Source organism: Lepidochelys kempii, chromosome 6 (genome assembly GCF_965140285.1).
Source record: "Lepidochelys kempii isolate rLepKem1 chromosome 6, rLepKem1.hap1, whole genome shotgun sequence".
NCBI lineage: Eukaryota > Metazoa > Chordata > Testudines > Cheloniidae > Lepidochelys > Lepidochelys kempii.
The window spans coordinates 128,232,852-128,249,089 of record NC_136385.1 but is presented as its reverse complement, the minus strand read 5'-3'; the positions used below and the strand labels follow the sequence as shown (position 1 = coordinate 128,249,089).

The following is a 16,238-nucleotide window of genomic DNA, read 5'->3' as shown; positions in this document are numbered from 1 at the left end:
AGCTAAACCATCTACATGTCCAGTCTCGGTTGCAACCTAGTGGAAATGCAAGAGTTTAAAAGCCAGCATCCACATCAGAAAGTTTCCTCAGTAGCCAGCTGCCATCCTTTGGCTGTTTCTGGATGCTACAATAGCATCCTTCTAGGGCCCACATCTCTACTTGGAAGCACCTTCGGGCTTCATTGATGTGTTGCACCCTTCCTCCTTGACTAACTCAGATGTCAATCTCATTACGGCTGTTTCTCAGTTTACAATACATTTGATCACATTAATTAACCCCTTTTGCTTGCGGAATCTGCTGTTTGCATTTCAAAGAACTTGGGGAGCCTGTTTAAGTCTTAAATTGAATACACAAAAACTTGTTCACAATAATTAATACTTCGGCACCTTTCAAAGGTACTGGAGTGTGTGAGCGAGCCTCATATTTAGTGCTAATAATTGCACCCTAGGGTATTTTATCCTGGTTGAAATGTTACAGAACATACAAGGTATCGACAATATTAGACTCAAATGTCTATAGCAGCTACAAGTCATGGGGGAAGAGACCATTTATGTCAAAGTGATGTTTGCTGTACGGCATTTCTAGAGCTGTACTTTTCTTTTGCTCTTTTAAAGCATGCCATACTAACAGATATGTCCTACTTCTAATACAGTTAAAATAAGATTACACTAAAGCCCCTGCATTACAGAAGATTTCTTCTGACAATCTAGTCATGTTGACACTAGGGGGTTAGGTTCACCTGACTACAGCACTCAGGATATGAAATTTTGCACAGTCCTGAGTGATGTACCTTGGTAGATCTCATTTTTAAGTGTAGAGCAGGCCTTAGTAATAAATCACCTTTACATATGGCATTTCTATACTAGAAAATATAGGTAACTACCATTGAAAGTTTGTGACTTATTTTACCTCAACAAACCAAGTGATAATACAAGGACATACTGACACCATCATTTATTAAGACTTTTCATTTGAAAAGTCAGCCCAAAAGTATCTTAAATGAATCCCCTCTCGCTCAAATACATAATACAGCTGAAAAAATATCTGCAGAAACAAAATATTTTTATCTAGTTTGCTTTGCCATTTGGGATTCTGTTAAAAATCTCAATAGCCACAGACTTTTTGTACAGTCAGTTATTGGATGACTGGAGAACCTCCCACTCCTAGAGAAGACTACTTTAGAATAGTGTTTCTCAACAACCAGACCATGGACTAGCACCAGTTCCTGTGATTTCCCTGCCACAGCTTAGGAAGAAATCAGCTGGGCCCTAGTATCCAAAACATTGCTTTAGAAAACAAAATAATGGACTTTCAGAATGACACAAACTTCTTTCCGATTCTTCAAAAATACAAAACTTGGGCTCTACTCTTGTAATATTTCTGGTACAATTATAATTAGCTACATTATTTCAATGTTATCCAATCTTCAGTGTACTGTTTGGGAATATTTTTAAGGTCTTTATAAACTTCAATACAATTTCTGAACTACAAACAGTGACTTGATTTAACTGTCAAATCAATACTACAGAACTAGGTTTGAATGACAACTTAAGTGGACAAAGCATTTAAATCTATGCAGTTCAATCTTCCTGCCAAGACATCAGAACAATATGAACTCTAGATGCACCAAACAAGACCCGACACTCCTGATTCCTCAGATTCACCAACTACCCATTGTTAATTTCAGCAATATTAATTGTGAATCAAGACGTTTGATTTCCAAAAGGAAAATGAGGCTCTTCATTCTCTCAGCGGATCAGAGGACATCAAACCACCCACGTTTGCCTTAGAATCTGTCACCACAGCTTAGCGACAAAGCCTTTTGGTATTGTTACATTTACTCTGTTCTGTTATTGAAATGAATTGTGAAGGTTTGAACCTATTTCCCCCCTATTAATTTAGCAGGTATTGAGATTGAATGGGACACCCCAGTATACAGTAGAATTAAGTGTTAAAATAAACCCTAACTTTTAAATAACTGCTCCTGCATCAGCCTCTGGACTGTTTCTGCTTACATCACGGCTAGAGTGTTATTCTGGGGTAGCAACACCCCTTACACAGGACATGAAGAGCAGTCTACCTGGTAGCATTTAATTCTTTAGGGTACCATCGGAATGTTAATTAATGAGCACAGACAATAGGAAGCAATGTGACTCTTTAATGGAGGAATAAGGTGATAAAGTATGGATGACAAACTAAAAAAGGGGGAAGGGGTAAAAGGAGACGTGACTCAAAGCTTTATTATAGAATATTGCTTCTTATCATAGATATTTATACTAAACAACTGGGAAACAACCATCACTAAATGACAGTCTGACAAGTAACAACGTGAGCAACTATACATACAAAAAGCTTATAAGCATAGTTGTCCTACAGGCTCCCTTCTGGAATAGTATAAATAAAATACACGTTGTAGGCAGTTGGATACGTTATTTTCATTCCTTAAGGATGACCAGGCACAATCCACTTACGCTTCCATTTAATTTCACACAGGTTATCCCTAATTTATGAAAATAAAGCATGTATATATTACATATCACTGCCTGTCAATGACACACACACTCACACGTATACTGTACACACCCACCCGCTAATAACATTTCAGGTGTCAATATTACATTTCGTATATACTCTACACCTATTATTTCAGTAAATATCAAACTCCCTTTTATAGCAACTCTGTAGGCAAAACGAATACAAAATACTTTGTTGTACAAAACTGCATTTATACAGGAACCACCAACATTGTACTATAACCCCCTTCAACAACGCACTACATTGCTACAAGGACCAAGAATCATCAAGTCTTTATACAACTGTAAAAATGCTAAACTGCTCTGCAACCCTCTTTTGCTAAAAGTGAGACACATTACACCACTCTAGCAGCAGATTAATAAATAAAGATTAAATAGTCTATTTTACAAAGCCATACGGAATGGCAGATTTAAAAATGAAAAGCATTGCTGATCCTTTCCCTTCCTATGCAAATCATCTTTATTAAGAATAAGACTCAGTATAAAGGGGGACTGGCCAGCACTATATTTATATCTACAGGACACAAGGACAACCCAGAGGAAGTATTTACCTAATGTTTTATGGCACCTTTATTGCATTGTTTTTAAAGGCTGTGTTTCCCTAGGATTAACAAATAAAGGACTATTTATCTCATAGCTTTTATTAAGCAAACTTGATATAACCAGCCACACAGTGGCAAGAGACAGAACTAGCCGTTTCCAGCTGCGAAAAGTACAATATTGATTTCTACCCTACAGACCAGATAATTAAGATATCAAGAAGAGAAAAAGCAAGTTACAGTCCAGCTTGTATTTGAGTTTCCTTAACGGTTCTTTTTTCCTTATGTGATGGATTCATTCTCTTGTTATTTGCATTGGGTTACTGTTGCTTAGTAACTATTTTCATGTCCAGCCAAGATGTAGAGATTGCTGTGTGCAGTCGGGTTTTCTGTCGGCCTACTTTCTAACACTACAACCCTGTAAGTAAACACAAGCACAAAACAGAATGGGGTTAGCTGGAAAACAGAGATCCCACGGTTTAAATACTAACAAAAAGAGGAACAACTCCCATTGTTCACAGGCTCATAAGGGGACAGAGGTACGTGGATAGTCCTTTAATGCCTGTTTAACCTATGTAAGAAGTGTTGTTGTAGCCAGGTTGGTCCCAGGATATTAGAAACACAAAGTGGGTGAGATAACATCCAACTTGTGGACCAACTTCTGTTGGGAGAGAGACAAGCTTTCGAGCTTACACAGAACTCCTCTTCAGGTCTGAGAAATTAAGGCCACTAGACCTTAAATGTACAGCTGGGCCGCTGAAACACGTGTGGTGAAGATGAGCTCTCCCGTCGGCATAAAAAACCCCCATCTCCGTGAGCGGCATAAGCTATGTCGGCGGGCCTAGAACACAATCTCTTGACTCGTAAGAGCCACATGGCTACATGGCACAAAGCCTAGAAGGCTGAAGCAGCCTCGACTAATGTGACAAATCTGGACTCAAAGAGCATCTCCCTGCAGCTGGTGGCTCCAATCAGACTGTACCTGTTCCCTGCTTGCTTTTGCTGAAGAGACTCAGCCGGATGTTTCAGGGACTGAGATTAAAATGAAGCTTGATGTGTTAAACAAAACAAGTTGCTTAGGTTTGTTGCTATCTTATTGCAGACCTCAAGTCCCACAGAAGGAAAGAACATTTACAGGCTGGTTATCTGGGTGATTCATGAATATAATTCTGCCCTAAAAATCCAAGCCATGATTGCCAGAACCAGGACTTTCCTGAAGGGCATGGAGCAACATGACTACCATCTGTCACATGTGGTTCGTTCTCTCCCCACAGGTATAGTCTAGGTACACTATGTTCATATTACTAAAAGCAATGTCAGAGTACGCCTTGCACTTGGACTGGAAGGTGGCGCCAAACTCACTTTGGTTCTAATCACAATCACTTCTGAAAATCAACTAAACGCGGCGGTAGTGAGCAACAAGCGGCATTGCCATCCACCTTTCTCCCCCCACACAAGGGTCTGAGAGAACTGTTCTGGACTGTAGTTGAATTCCAACTAGGTTTCAGCTAATTTATTTAAATGAATACAAGATTTACGTTTCTTTAATATAACTACCTGTCCGATCCCAACAAGCGGAAAACCCTGGTTTCATCCGAAATCTCTTGGGTGACCTGCAAAAGAAAAGGATTAGTGGAAAGCGCCTTTGTAATGGTAAAATAAAATGCTTTAATCTGATTTAGAAGAGAAAATAGCCAGCCAGTTTCTTAAAAAAATTAGTTTTAAATAAGATTTAGTGCAAAATATAGAACCTTATACAGGCACTAAGTACAGCTTCGTGATTAACAAGATTAATCTTAAATAGCCTGTAATAGTCATGAGTAGCACACTTCAGGATTAGGTAGTGGACTTGAGGATACTTTGCATAAATCTTCGCAGACAGATTGAATTTCATCCCCCACTGCGCAGAGTTAAAGGGATGCTGTCAACTTGATTTTTTTTTTTTTAAAGATGAATTTTCATTAGAATTAAATTTTCTGAGCCAGCCCTTCAAATCATCCGTCCTGAATTTGGATAAAGGTTGAAAGGCACAAATGTATAAAGGTTTTTCTGAACCTTTAATGATGTTTAGGGTGGGCCCAAGAGCAACAGGCCTCATATAACATGCCTTATAGCAACAAGCTCAAAGAGCTCAAACTATTTAGCTTAAAGGGAACATTCAGTAGTGACTTGATCACAGTCTGTAAGTACCTACATGGGGAACAAATATTTGATAATGAGCTCTTCAGGCTAGAGGGGGAAAGACATGATCCAATGCCTGGAAGTCGAAGCTAGACAAATTTAGGCTGGAAATACGGGTGCACACTTTTAACAGTGACAGTAATTAACCATTGGGACAATTTACCAAGGGTCGTGGTGGATTCTCCATCATTGACAATTTTAAAATCAAGATTGGATTTTTTTTTTGCAAAAGGATCTGCTCTAGGAATTGTTCTGGGGAAGGTCTCTGGCCTGTGTTACACAGGAGTTCAGACTAGCTGATCACAATGGCCCCTTCGGGCCTTGGCATCTATGAACACCAACGTGCTTGGGCCCATCCCTCTCCATTCTCTGGACACACCTGCCTGATGCCGCTTTAGTTTCAGCTTGGTGCCGTGCTACTAGTAGATGCCCTCTTGTGCAGCCTGGGAAAAAGCTTGCATGCCATGTCCCCCAGAGCAGCACGGGAGAGCAATGTCAGAACACGTATCTGACCATTCAAAACAGTGACACTGACTAGCCACACACTAGTACAGTAACTCCTCACTTAATGTTGTCCTGGTTAGCGTTGTTATGTTGCTGATCCATTAGGGAACATGCTTGTTTAAAGTTGTGCAGTGCTCCCTTATAATGTTGTTTGGCAGCTGCTTGCTTTGTCCACTGCTTGCAGGAAGAGCAGCCCATTGGAGCGAGCTTGGAACAGCTCCCCGCTCCCCTAAGTTCCCTGTGCATCAGCCGCTCAGCAAGCGATTAACTGCCAGGCAGTTCAGCTGTCCCTCCCCCCACTGCCGTGTGCCGCTCTTGCCCTCTGCCTTGGAGCTGCTCCCGGGAGCCTCCTGCTTGCTGTGCGGGGGGAGGGGGGAAGAGAGAAGAGGGGTGCTAATGTCAGGGTGTCCCCCTTCCTGCCCCCCTGCTCCTTTACCGCATCTCCACAGAGTGGGGGCGGGGGGTGTGTGTCACATGACAGGTCTCAGGCGGTGGGAGCTTGCTGGCAGCAGCTGCTGCCTCAACTTGCTAATCTACTTAAAAAGGCAGTGTACTTAGAGAGTGGGGTCAGCGTGCTTAAAGACAGTGCGTGTCTCTCTCTCGCTCTCACACACACAGTGTGCGTCTCTGTCTCTCCTCCCTCCACTCATGCTGCCTTGTAGAGTGTGAGGCTACATTAATAACAACGTGTTAACCCTTGAGGGCTCAACCGAGTGCTAATTCATCATTTAGCAGTAAGGCATTCCCTGGGAAGTGTCCCACCCTCTTCCACCCTCTGACTTCACCACCTCAAACAGCCTCCACAATCAGCATTGCTATGTACAGTATTAAATTGTTTGTTTAAAACGTATACTGTGTGTATATATATATATATATATATATATATATATATAAAACATAGTCTGTTGTCTGGTGAAAAGAATTTCCCTGAAACCTAACCCCCACCCCTCTTTACATTAATTCTTATTGGGAAATTGGATTTGCTTAACATTGTTTCGCTTAAAGTAGCATTTTTCAGGAACATAACTACAACGTAAAGCAAGAAGTTACTGTATTATGGTAGCAACTTAGGGCCCCAATCAGAATCAGCAACCTGGAAGCAGGTGCAAGGGGAAGATGACTAAAAATTAAATTAAATTAAATATGGAAAGACCAGGTGAGTACTTACTTCATCTGACTTAAAGCTTTTGCCCTGCATGCCATGTTTCCAGAAAGCCAGCACACTGTCTTGAAGGCACACTACAGAGAAGAAAAACAAAATTAGACCAATAGGTTGAAAGGAGTTCTGTTGTCTCTGATGAAAGACAGCATTGGTGGGTCCAGTACAGGAAGTGTGTTTGAGATGTTAATGCACAATTTTGGGCTCTAGGAAGCACTAAGTGAATATTACACATTTTACACTCATGCTAGTTTTCTAGGTCCTGTCTGCTTTCCCCCGTGATCTCTCAGAGCCTAACGGCGCATGCTGCTCAGTAGCTGACACATCTGGCATTCAGTTAAGTCAACTGAAACCTATAAACTGTAGTGATTGGGCTTTTCAAACATCTCAGCAAACCCTAACCCTTTTTCTACACAAAAGGTATGTCTGCACTGCAACTGGTGGTGGGATTGTAGCTCAGGGAGGCACGTAGCTCGGGGAGGCTAGCTTTAATTTAGCTAGGGTAGCTAGCAACAGCAGTAAGCAGATGGCTGCATGTGTTGCAGCATCAGCTGTACAAGCCCACCTGGAACTCTGGGTATGTATTCGTGTTCCTAGCCCAGGCCAGGATCCATGCAGCTGTGTTTTCACTGCTCTTTCGAGTCGCGCTAGCTGGATTAAAGTTGGCATGAGCATGTCTACCCAAGCAGCAATCTCACTTCTGACTGCAATACAGACACGCCCTTAGGTTCATGTGCACTTGCTGTTCCCCTTTTCCCGTCATAAACCAGGAAGAGCTACTTATTCCTATTCCAATCCCTACATTATAAAACCGAGGCTCCCCAGAGCCATCTAGAGTGTAATAAATTCCTTAAACCGTTCACTGAAGAGCCATCTGCAAAGTGCGCTAGACAGTTAGCACAAGAGTCCTTGATACACTTTCCATCTATTCATCCCTTCCGAGTTTCAAAGGAAAGCTGTTTACACAGTGTAGTTGCATTATAGCATAAATGACAGTGTATATCGATTGCTGGGAATGGAAGGAACGTTTTCTGACTGAGTAATTATAACATTCCATGATTTAGGAAAGAACCACGTCAAATTAAAAAATAAAAATAAAAAAATACTGTAGTGTCCTTTCGAAGCCTGACCAGTTCTGGGATTCTTTTACACAAGACCCTGCACTGCCTGGACAGATGAACATGTGACATTCATTCTTTTTAAAAAGCTACCCCAAAAATCTGTTGCCAAAGGGAAGATGCCTAAGGAACCCAGTGCTCCAAATTGCAAGGAACTGCTGGGTAAGAGTGAGCGGATCTTGAAGCTGGGATTTTTATTAAAGGCTTTTCACTACTGACTCTGGTTCCAGAACAAGTTTAAAGAATTCCAGTTCTGCAACAATTAATGTACAGTATACTAAATACCGACTTTTGGGACAATTTATCATGGCAGGAACACTCAGCATAACAGTGCGCAAAGCTGTAGAGATTATGGCACACCTTTCAAAAACAAGACTGCTATACACCGTGTAAGAGCTATGCATTATTAAGAAGGTATGGGTGAACTAAATTGGTATCTGCAGGGTTTCCTTAAGTAAAATTTCAGCTTTGTTAAAAATTGATCCAACCTAATTTATTACTACAATAAAAACCCGGTGATAAAAATGTTTCTTACTGCTCTGGAAATGAAGAGGAACAGATGAGAGCAATTTCTTCGTTTTTAATCAAGACAGGATACATCTTATTTAAAAACAGCAGGAATTACACTAGAACGGAATTTCCAAAAACAGGCTCAGTCTTGCAAACAGAACCTGGCATATAGCCTATTCCCCTAAGTAGTCAATGCAGTCAAGGAGACAATTCACCACAATAAGCACTACACCAAGTAATAAGCTTTTGCAGTGTCAGGCAATAAACTAAGCTTGGCTAGAAAGAGCCATGCAATTTGAAGATAAAATCCTCTCTGCTCAAGGCTCAGTTCTTGAGAACCAGTCAGGAGATTTTTACTTACCTACAGATTCAATGCAGAAATCAAAACTCAGTTCAGAGGCCAGCTTCTTGCTCGATTTCAGCTTCCCTTGTAAATTAACAATTTTCACAAATTCTCAAGGGAAAAAAAGTACAAAATCAAGCTCAAAACCTGTTGCTGAAAAGGATTATAGACAGCTTTACATATAAAATGCTAACTATAACTGTCAGGTTTAAGAATATTTTATTCCCATGTCTGGCTTTTATAGTTTGTACAGAATGAATCAAAGAGCCTGTTTCTATTACTTCATAAGTAGATAAGACCGTATGTCTTTTGTATGTTAGGAAGACTTTTAGTAAAGTCTCAAAAGAAATACAAAATATATGACTATTCAAAGAAAAAATACCCAGCCACCCTAACATGAAGGTTTGTATATTTAAATACACAAAAGTCACGACTGGGTTGCTACTGAAACCATTAACTTTTCAGCCACGCTTCTGCGCGTACAGATTCTTACATTGCCATGTGCGTTGAACAAGTTCAATTTGTGGTAACGAAGCTCTGACAATTCCTGATTTGTGTGTATTCTATTCTCAATCATAATTCTGCATTAAAGTTTAAATGATGAAAACAAAAGACAAAAAAAGGATACACGTATTTTTTAAAGAGCGCTGCAAACCTGAGGCTGCAATGGAACTGTCATGTGTCTAACCCTTAACTAAAGCCCTGATATCGGACTGCTAGAGTATAAAAGATAACCAAAGAGCTGACATCTAACAAAGTAGCAATTGTGCCAAAGCAAAGGTTTCTATCACAGCTCCAGCCATATAGACAATACTTACTGTCCAAGCAGACTAGAACGGTGTCTCTTTCCAGCTGTGTTACATGAATGGCATCTAACTGCTGATTGCCTTGGTAAAGGAAAACAAAAAGAGTTTACATTACACCTTTAAAACCTGACCTTAGCTCCCCAAGCCCTATATTCTACTTCGTTTGTTTGCCGTGCCGCATCTTTACAGTTAGGAATTTCCATTCTTGTAGAGTCATTTTTATTTCTTTTAGTGGTAGCAATGTTAAAGACACCAATTCTCCAGCTGAGGTGAGTCAGCGGCTTTCTGACCCCTGTGTGTTATGGGAGAGGAGCTCAGGATCGAGTCTGCCTCTCAAAAAACTGGGCTTTTAAAACAGAAACCATAACTCTGAAGGGACTATTGTCTGCTTGTGACAGCCTGCCAAGAATACATCAAATCCGCTTTAGAGGGTGTTTGCAACAAGGTACAATAATGAGTGGTAGGGATCAGCACAGGATACTTCCCCCTTGGACAATTCATGTTTGGAGATGACAATCTAGGAAGCCCAGCGTGACTGATAAGTTCATATTCAACAGTTTATATAGCTTTAATTCATAAATGAGCTAGCCCACTAGTGTTGTTAAAAAGAAGCCTTTAAAAATGTGGAAATATGTGTCTGAATCAGCCTAGCGGAGAAAAAAGTAATCAATGGTAGCAAATAGCTGTTGAAGAGAAAGGAGAATTTTTTCCATGGCATAAATGGGCAACGGATTACAAAAACGGTCTATGCGGGGCAACAAGAGAGAGGCATGCACTCCACTGAGGGTGTCTAGAGAAGAAAAGGGGGAACAGCACACAGACTGGCCCCATGGAGGGCCATGGACCATGTAACCTCACACTGAGCTCTTAGCTGAGTGGGTCATGTTCTGGTTTTCAAACATCCACTTTAGTACATGGTGCTTTTAAAATGAAGCCTTTTAAAAGGTAAATGAAATTGGAGCTGGGCAGAAAACAGACATGGAAAGGTCTGTGGGACCAGCCTCCTATGTGATGATTAAGCAGAGGGAGTGAAGTAATTTTAAAACACCAGAAGGGTTCCCGCAACTTTTCTCAGGAAGTGATTTTATATCTTCAGAAGGCCAGAGCACAGAGAGGAAGATGCAATCCAGGCTGGCATGGCACTGCAAGGCCTATATCTAGATATGTATGCATGCCTCAAAAATGAGCTAAGATGAAGGAATCAAGCTGGTAGAGAAAGTGTTTCCACGTTACTTAGAATGCAAGGTTCACACACTAGACCCCCAAAACCTTACCTGCACCAATTTCTGTAAACCATGAAGAAGCAGAGTTCAAGTTGATTGTCTCAAACTGAACTACTTGATTTGGTTCTGTGCCCTTACTAACAGCCACACAAACCATGGGGTATTCCTGCTCTGGTATCACTAGCATTTCAAACACATTCAGGGGGGTTGGCAAAGGAAAATCAAAGTGCTGAAAAAAATTAAGATAAATCAAGTTTAGAGGTTACTTTTATCTAGCATGTAGGTAGGCAGCCTAAAAACTGACATCCACAGATAATTAGAGATACTAATGAACATCAGAACCTAAGAACGGCCATACTGGGTCAGACCAAAGGTTCATCTAGCCCAGTATCCTGTCTTCTGACAGGTTTCAGAGGAGCAGCCGTGTTAGTCTGTATTCGCAAAAAGAAAAGGAGTACTTGTGGCACCCTAGAGACTAACCAATTTATTTGAGCATAAGCTTTCGTGAGCTACAGTGGCCAATACCAGGGGCCCCAGAGGGAATGAACAGTACAGGTAATCATCAAGTGATCCATCCCCTGTCGCCCGTCCCCATCTTCCGGCAAACAGAGTCTAGGCCATCCCTGCCTATCCTGGCTAATAATCATTGATGGACCTATTCTCCATGAATTTATCTGGTTCTTTTTTGAATGTTGTTATAGTCTTGACCTTCACATCCTCTGGCTAAGAGTTCCACAGGCTGACTGTGCGTTGTGTGAAGAAATACTTCCTTTTGTTTTAAACCTGCTGCCTATTAATTTCATTTGGTGACCCCCAATTCTTGTGTTGCATGAAGGAGCAAGTAACACTTCCTATTCACTTCCTCCACACCATCATGATTTTATTGACCTCTATCATATCCCCTCTTAGTCGTCTCTTTTTCAGGCTGAAAAGTACATAAAAGGTTGTTACAAGGAGGAGGGAGAAAAATTGTTGTTCTTAACCTCCAAGGATAGGACAAGAAGCAATGGGCTTAAATTGCAGCAAGGGCAGTTTAGGTTGGACATTAGGAAAAACTTCCTGTCAGAGTGGATAAGCACTGGAGTAACTTGCCTAGGGAGGTTGTGGAATCTCCATCATTGGGGATTTTTAAGACCAGGTTGGACAAACACCTGTCGGGGATGGCCTAGATAATACTTAGTCCTGCCTTGAGTGCAGGGGACTGGACTAGATGACCTCTCAAGGTCCCTTCCAATTCTATGATGCTAAGTCTCAGCCCTTTTAGTGAGAGTTATTCTCCTCTCAATTGCCTATGTAATTCAAACTACTACTCACAATCAAGGAGAGTATATCCCCAAAAGAATGGAACATTTCACATAATTCATGCTCTTGGTTTTTGGAGGTCTGCTACTGCTAGCACTGGGTTTGATCCAACAACTTGTGAATCAATGCAAAGACTTTCATTGATTCCCTCAGGCACTGGATCAGCCCTAGAGCTGGTAAAAGCTTGCAGGGGCAGATTTTCAAGTGCTTAGCATCTTCAAACAGGACAAAAAAGGGATGCACTTTCCATCATAAAAATCTGGAATGGTTCACACACTTTCAGAGAGCTTTGTCTATTTCTAATAATAGTTGAATGATTAACATCGTGCAACAGGAAAAAGACATACCTTGTAACTGGGTAAAACTTACCTTTATTAACATGAATTTCTGCATTGGCTCATACCACTGAAGTAAAACAATTCCAGACTGCAATGCTCCACAAAGGTATTTATGTCCTGTGTATGGATTTCTTACTAGTAAACAAAAAAAAAAAAAAAACACCCCAGAACAATCCACACATTTAAATCAAATAGGGTTGGATTTAACAAGCAATCACGTTTCAAGTAAAACTGAAAATTACAGCTATTTTTTCAGAGGATTCAAAATTTAAAAAACTAACCTCTTTGACCTTAGGTTTATTACTTGGTGCTGTATTAAAATGTTTGTTCCATTAATTATTGTGCTAACTTCCAAATGAACTAGACATAAAATTATCTATTTTCCTACATATTAACATAACCTATCCTGTGGACTAACTCATGGAATGTTACTGAAGCAAACAGCACACCTGTGCTAGACAAATATTTGTTTCAAGAGGAGCAAAAGAGAGTCAGGGGCCTGTTGAAATAGAAAGAAGATGGGAACAGCAAATTAAAAAAAGAGCCAACGTCAACCAAATCACCTCTTCCTCTTGCAAAATTCCTCATTGCCCCAGCATTATTCTTTGTTTGTGTTACTGCAGCACCTTAGAGGCCCCACCTAAGACCAGGGCCCATTATGTTATGCACTGTACATACACAATGACAGAGAACCCCCACATTAGTCAGTGCTGTAATCCTTGCGCTGCTAGTCAATGTCATCCTCATAATAGGGTTCTCTATTACGGATGCTTTTCCTGATGCTTAGCAACCCCCTTCATCATGCTGACATCAACAACGGCCACAGCTCCTTTCTTTTCTTTGATCACACAGTCCCATTGTTCAGGAACCAGGTACTGATGACCTGAGCTAGTCTGTGCCTCAGATCCCCATCCGTACAATGGGAATAGCAGCACTTCCCCACCTCACAGGGTGCTATGAGAATAAATACATTAGAGACTGAAATGCTCTGAGAGCTACTCATGAAAAATGCTATCCAAGAGCTAGTGTAATCCACACACCTCCTGGGTGTGGTGTTCTGTTCCATCCAGTGGCATCGAGATCACTTAGAGGAAGAGAGATAAAATGATTCTGCTCTACAGCCTTATTTAACAGCCAGTTGGCTTTTAGCTCATGTGGCAGAGCAGAGGTTCTCAAACTGGGGGTTGGGACCCCTCGGGGGACATGAGGTTATTACGTGGGGGGTCGCGAGCTGTCAGCCTCCACCCCAAACATTTGCATCCAGCATTTATAATAGTGTTCAATATATTAAAAAGTGTTTTAAATTTATAAGGGGGCGGGTCGCACTCAGAGGCTTGCTATGTGAAAAGGGTCACCAGTACAAAAGTTTGAGAATACTGTGGTAGAGGCTCATCCACTAAGTTCCAGAGGTCCTCGGTTCAATCCCACCCGCCGACCACCGGGGTCTGTCGGTGTTACTCTAGGTATTACAGCAGAATCCTGTTTATCTGATCTAATTGGGAGAGGGGCCAGATAAGATAATCAAAAATCCAGCTATTCCAGAGAATGGGACATGAAATGCTGCATCGCCATCTAGTGTTCACAGGTGAGATCGCCCGCTTCTGGCCCTGGAGTCCTGGTTGTTAGGTTAATGTGGAGAGCAGGATAACTGAGGGTCGTATAAATGAGGTTCTGTTATATTAAATTTGTTTACTAGATGACTCTTCTCTTCCTGCTAATGAAGGCTATTTCCCTGGACAATTACTTACCAAGTACAATCAGAATACGCATGTGGATTTTAAAGCACTTTCAAATATTGGCTCTTAAACCAGAAACTTTGCTCTCAGGGTAAAAATCTTCCCTGGAGAATCAGGGAAAAGAGCAGTGAATGTGCACAACACACATTCTCAGAAAGCTGCCAAGAGTGGCACTCAAACTCTCAGTCATATTTGGGTTCAATGGCCACAACATGTCACCTTGAGTCAGCCAGTTACTGTGATATCAGGCCACCTGCAAACACTGGCTTACAACAGAGCCCCAGTCCTGTTGCACATGTGCAGGTGACTTTGGCTTGTCACCTTGGCTTGAGCCACTTTGTAGAGCCGAGTTCTCCCCTAAATACATTTTAAAACATTCCTTCTCCAGAAAGGGCAGAGGGTGCCGAACAGTAGGTGAAATCAATCCCTAGCAGGCAGTATCAATCTTGGGAAGATAAGAGCCATAGTTTGAACTCCACGTGTCTGCGTGAGGGAGGGGATATTTTAAGACAACAACGTTTTTACAATTCTTAAGTTCCACGGATTTTCAATGACTCAAGCTCTTAAGTGCACAAGTCCCTTTGGAAAAATTTACTCCAAGATTTAAAAAAATATAGATGTTTAAGCAGCACACACAAGGGTTGCAAGCTTGCTTGTCAAATACAGCTCAAAGTGATTTTTAATAAGTTGAACTACACCCCCTCCCCCTTACAATTAATAACTGGTCCTTTACCATTGTGTTTGCTAGTTTTCCATCTTCAACCCATGATGCCCTATGCCACAACCTTGACCAGAATGTGCCACCTTCCTAGGGTCAGAGGATATTTCATCTTTCATGACCAGTCTTTGGCCTCTTTAGTGAGGCTTAACAAGAAGTGTCAGTCAGCGACAGTGGTTACTGACAGGGACACTTGTCCACTTGACTGAGACAGATCACCACATTATAAAATACAGGCCTCTGCCCATCCCACAGGTGATAGTGACCGTGGAACCACCGACCTAGGCCAAACTGACTGGTGATTTCGGGTGACATACTGGCCCCATTGAAGTTAACCGCAAAACTTCTCTTCACTGCACTGGGGCCAGTATTTCACGTGTGGTAAGGTAAAGCTAGATTCGCAGGGTACATTTTAAGGGGTTCAGCGGGTGATGCATGTTTGTGGGCACTGGATGAGAAAGCTGATGGTAGAAGAACAGTCGACAGAAAAAAAAAGATCTTGGATGGATGGATGTTGTATCCTGGCTGGATCAAAAGGACTATTCATCCACAAAGATTAGCAGAGGATCGTACCAAATGGACTACAAGGGTTGCAAAGCTCCAGTCAAGAGAGGTCACATAAGAAGATGGTAAAGCTCAGTAATTCATCACCAATCTCCTGAGCTATCCAGGACCCAGATTTTTACTATGTTTATGTATAATTAAAAATAAATCTGAGTGCGAACCACTCTGTTCCAATGATCAAAACCAAGGGAAAAAAAAAACAGTACACTGAATGTTCACTCACCTATGCAGCATTTGTGGCATCCTTTTGTATCAGGAATCTTTGTTGTTAAGGCAAACTTCCTGGAATAACAGAGTAAGTTTAACACCACACATCAGTGACGGATACTGAAAGCCTTTTATGTTACTGATTCACACAGACATATCAGAAGCATAAAGGATAAACTAGTTTAGAAATTGTGTTCATTTTTCAGAATTGTCTAGAAAATAAAGATATTTTTGTACCTTGGTAATATTTTGTCAGGGAACCTATGAGTCTGCATATGAGCAGCAAATCCTGTTTTTTTGGCTTGTTCAAACAAAGCTATTAGGTTATGGGAGTAGAGCTGAAATGTTTTTCCTGTAAGACAGAAAACTGGTTTGTATCGTACATACGCAGATTAGCTAGAGGTAATTTATGGTAAAAATACATTGTGATAATTACCTTCTAAAAAGGCGATCCA

The 16,238-nt window shown here is 41.2% G+C and overlaps 1 protein-coding gene across 6 annotated transcripts in view; it reads right to left on the bottom strand.

Moving 5' to 3' along the window:
* Positions 1-2,139: 2,139 nt before the first annotated feature.
* The window catches only part of MAP4K5 (mitogen-activated protein kinase kinase kinase kinase 5), an 89,456-nt gene continuing 75,357 nt past the window's right edge, over positions 2,140-16,238 (bottom strand). For all 6 annotated transcript variants that reach the window (XM_073350194.2, XM_073350197.2, XM_073350196.2 and 3 more), the window contains 9 exons: positions 16,021-16,135; positions 15,800-15,858; positions 12,590-12,693; positions 10,970-11,147; positions 9,708-9,776; positions 8,908-9,000; positions 6,928-6,998; positions 4,632-4,687; positions 2,140-3,492 (listed from right to left, as the gene is read on the bottom strand). In XM_073350194.2, coding sequence (XP_073206295.1) covers positions 3,405-3,492; positions 4,632-4,687; positions 6,928-6,998; positions 8,908-9,000; positions 9,708-9,776; positions 10,970-11,147; positions 12,590-12,693; positions 15,800-15,858; positions 16,021-16,135 — 833 coding nt within the window. In that variant the 3' untranslated portion in view covers positions 2,140-3,404. The remainder of the gene's footprint in view (positions 3,493-4,631; positions 4,688-6,927; positions 6,999-8,907; positions 9,001-9,707; positions 9,777-10,969; positions 11,148-12,589; positions 12,694-15,799; positions 15,859-16,020; positions 16,136-16,238) is intronic.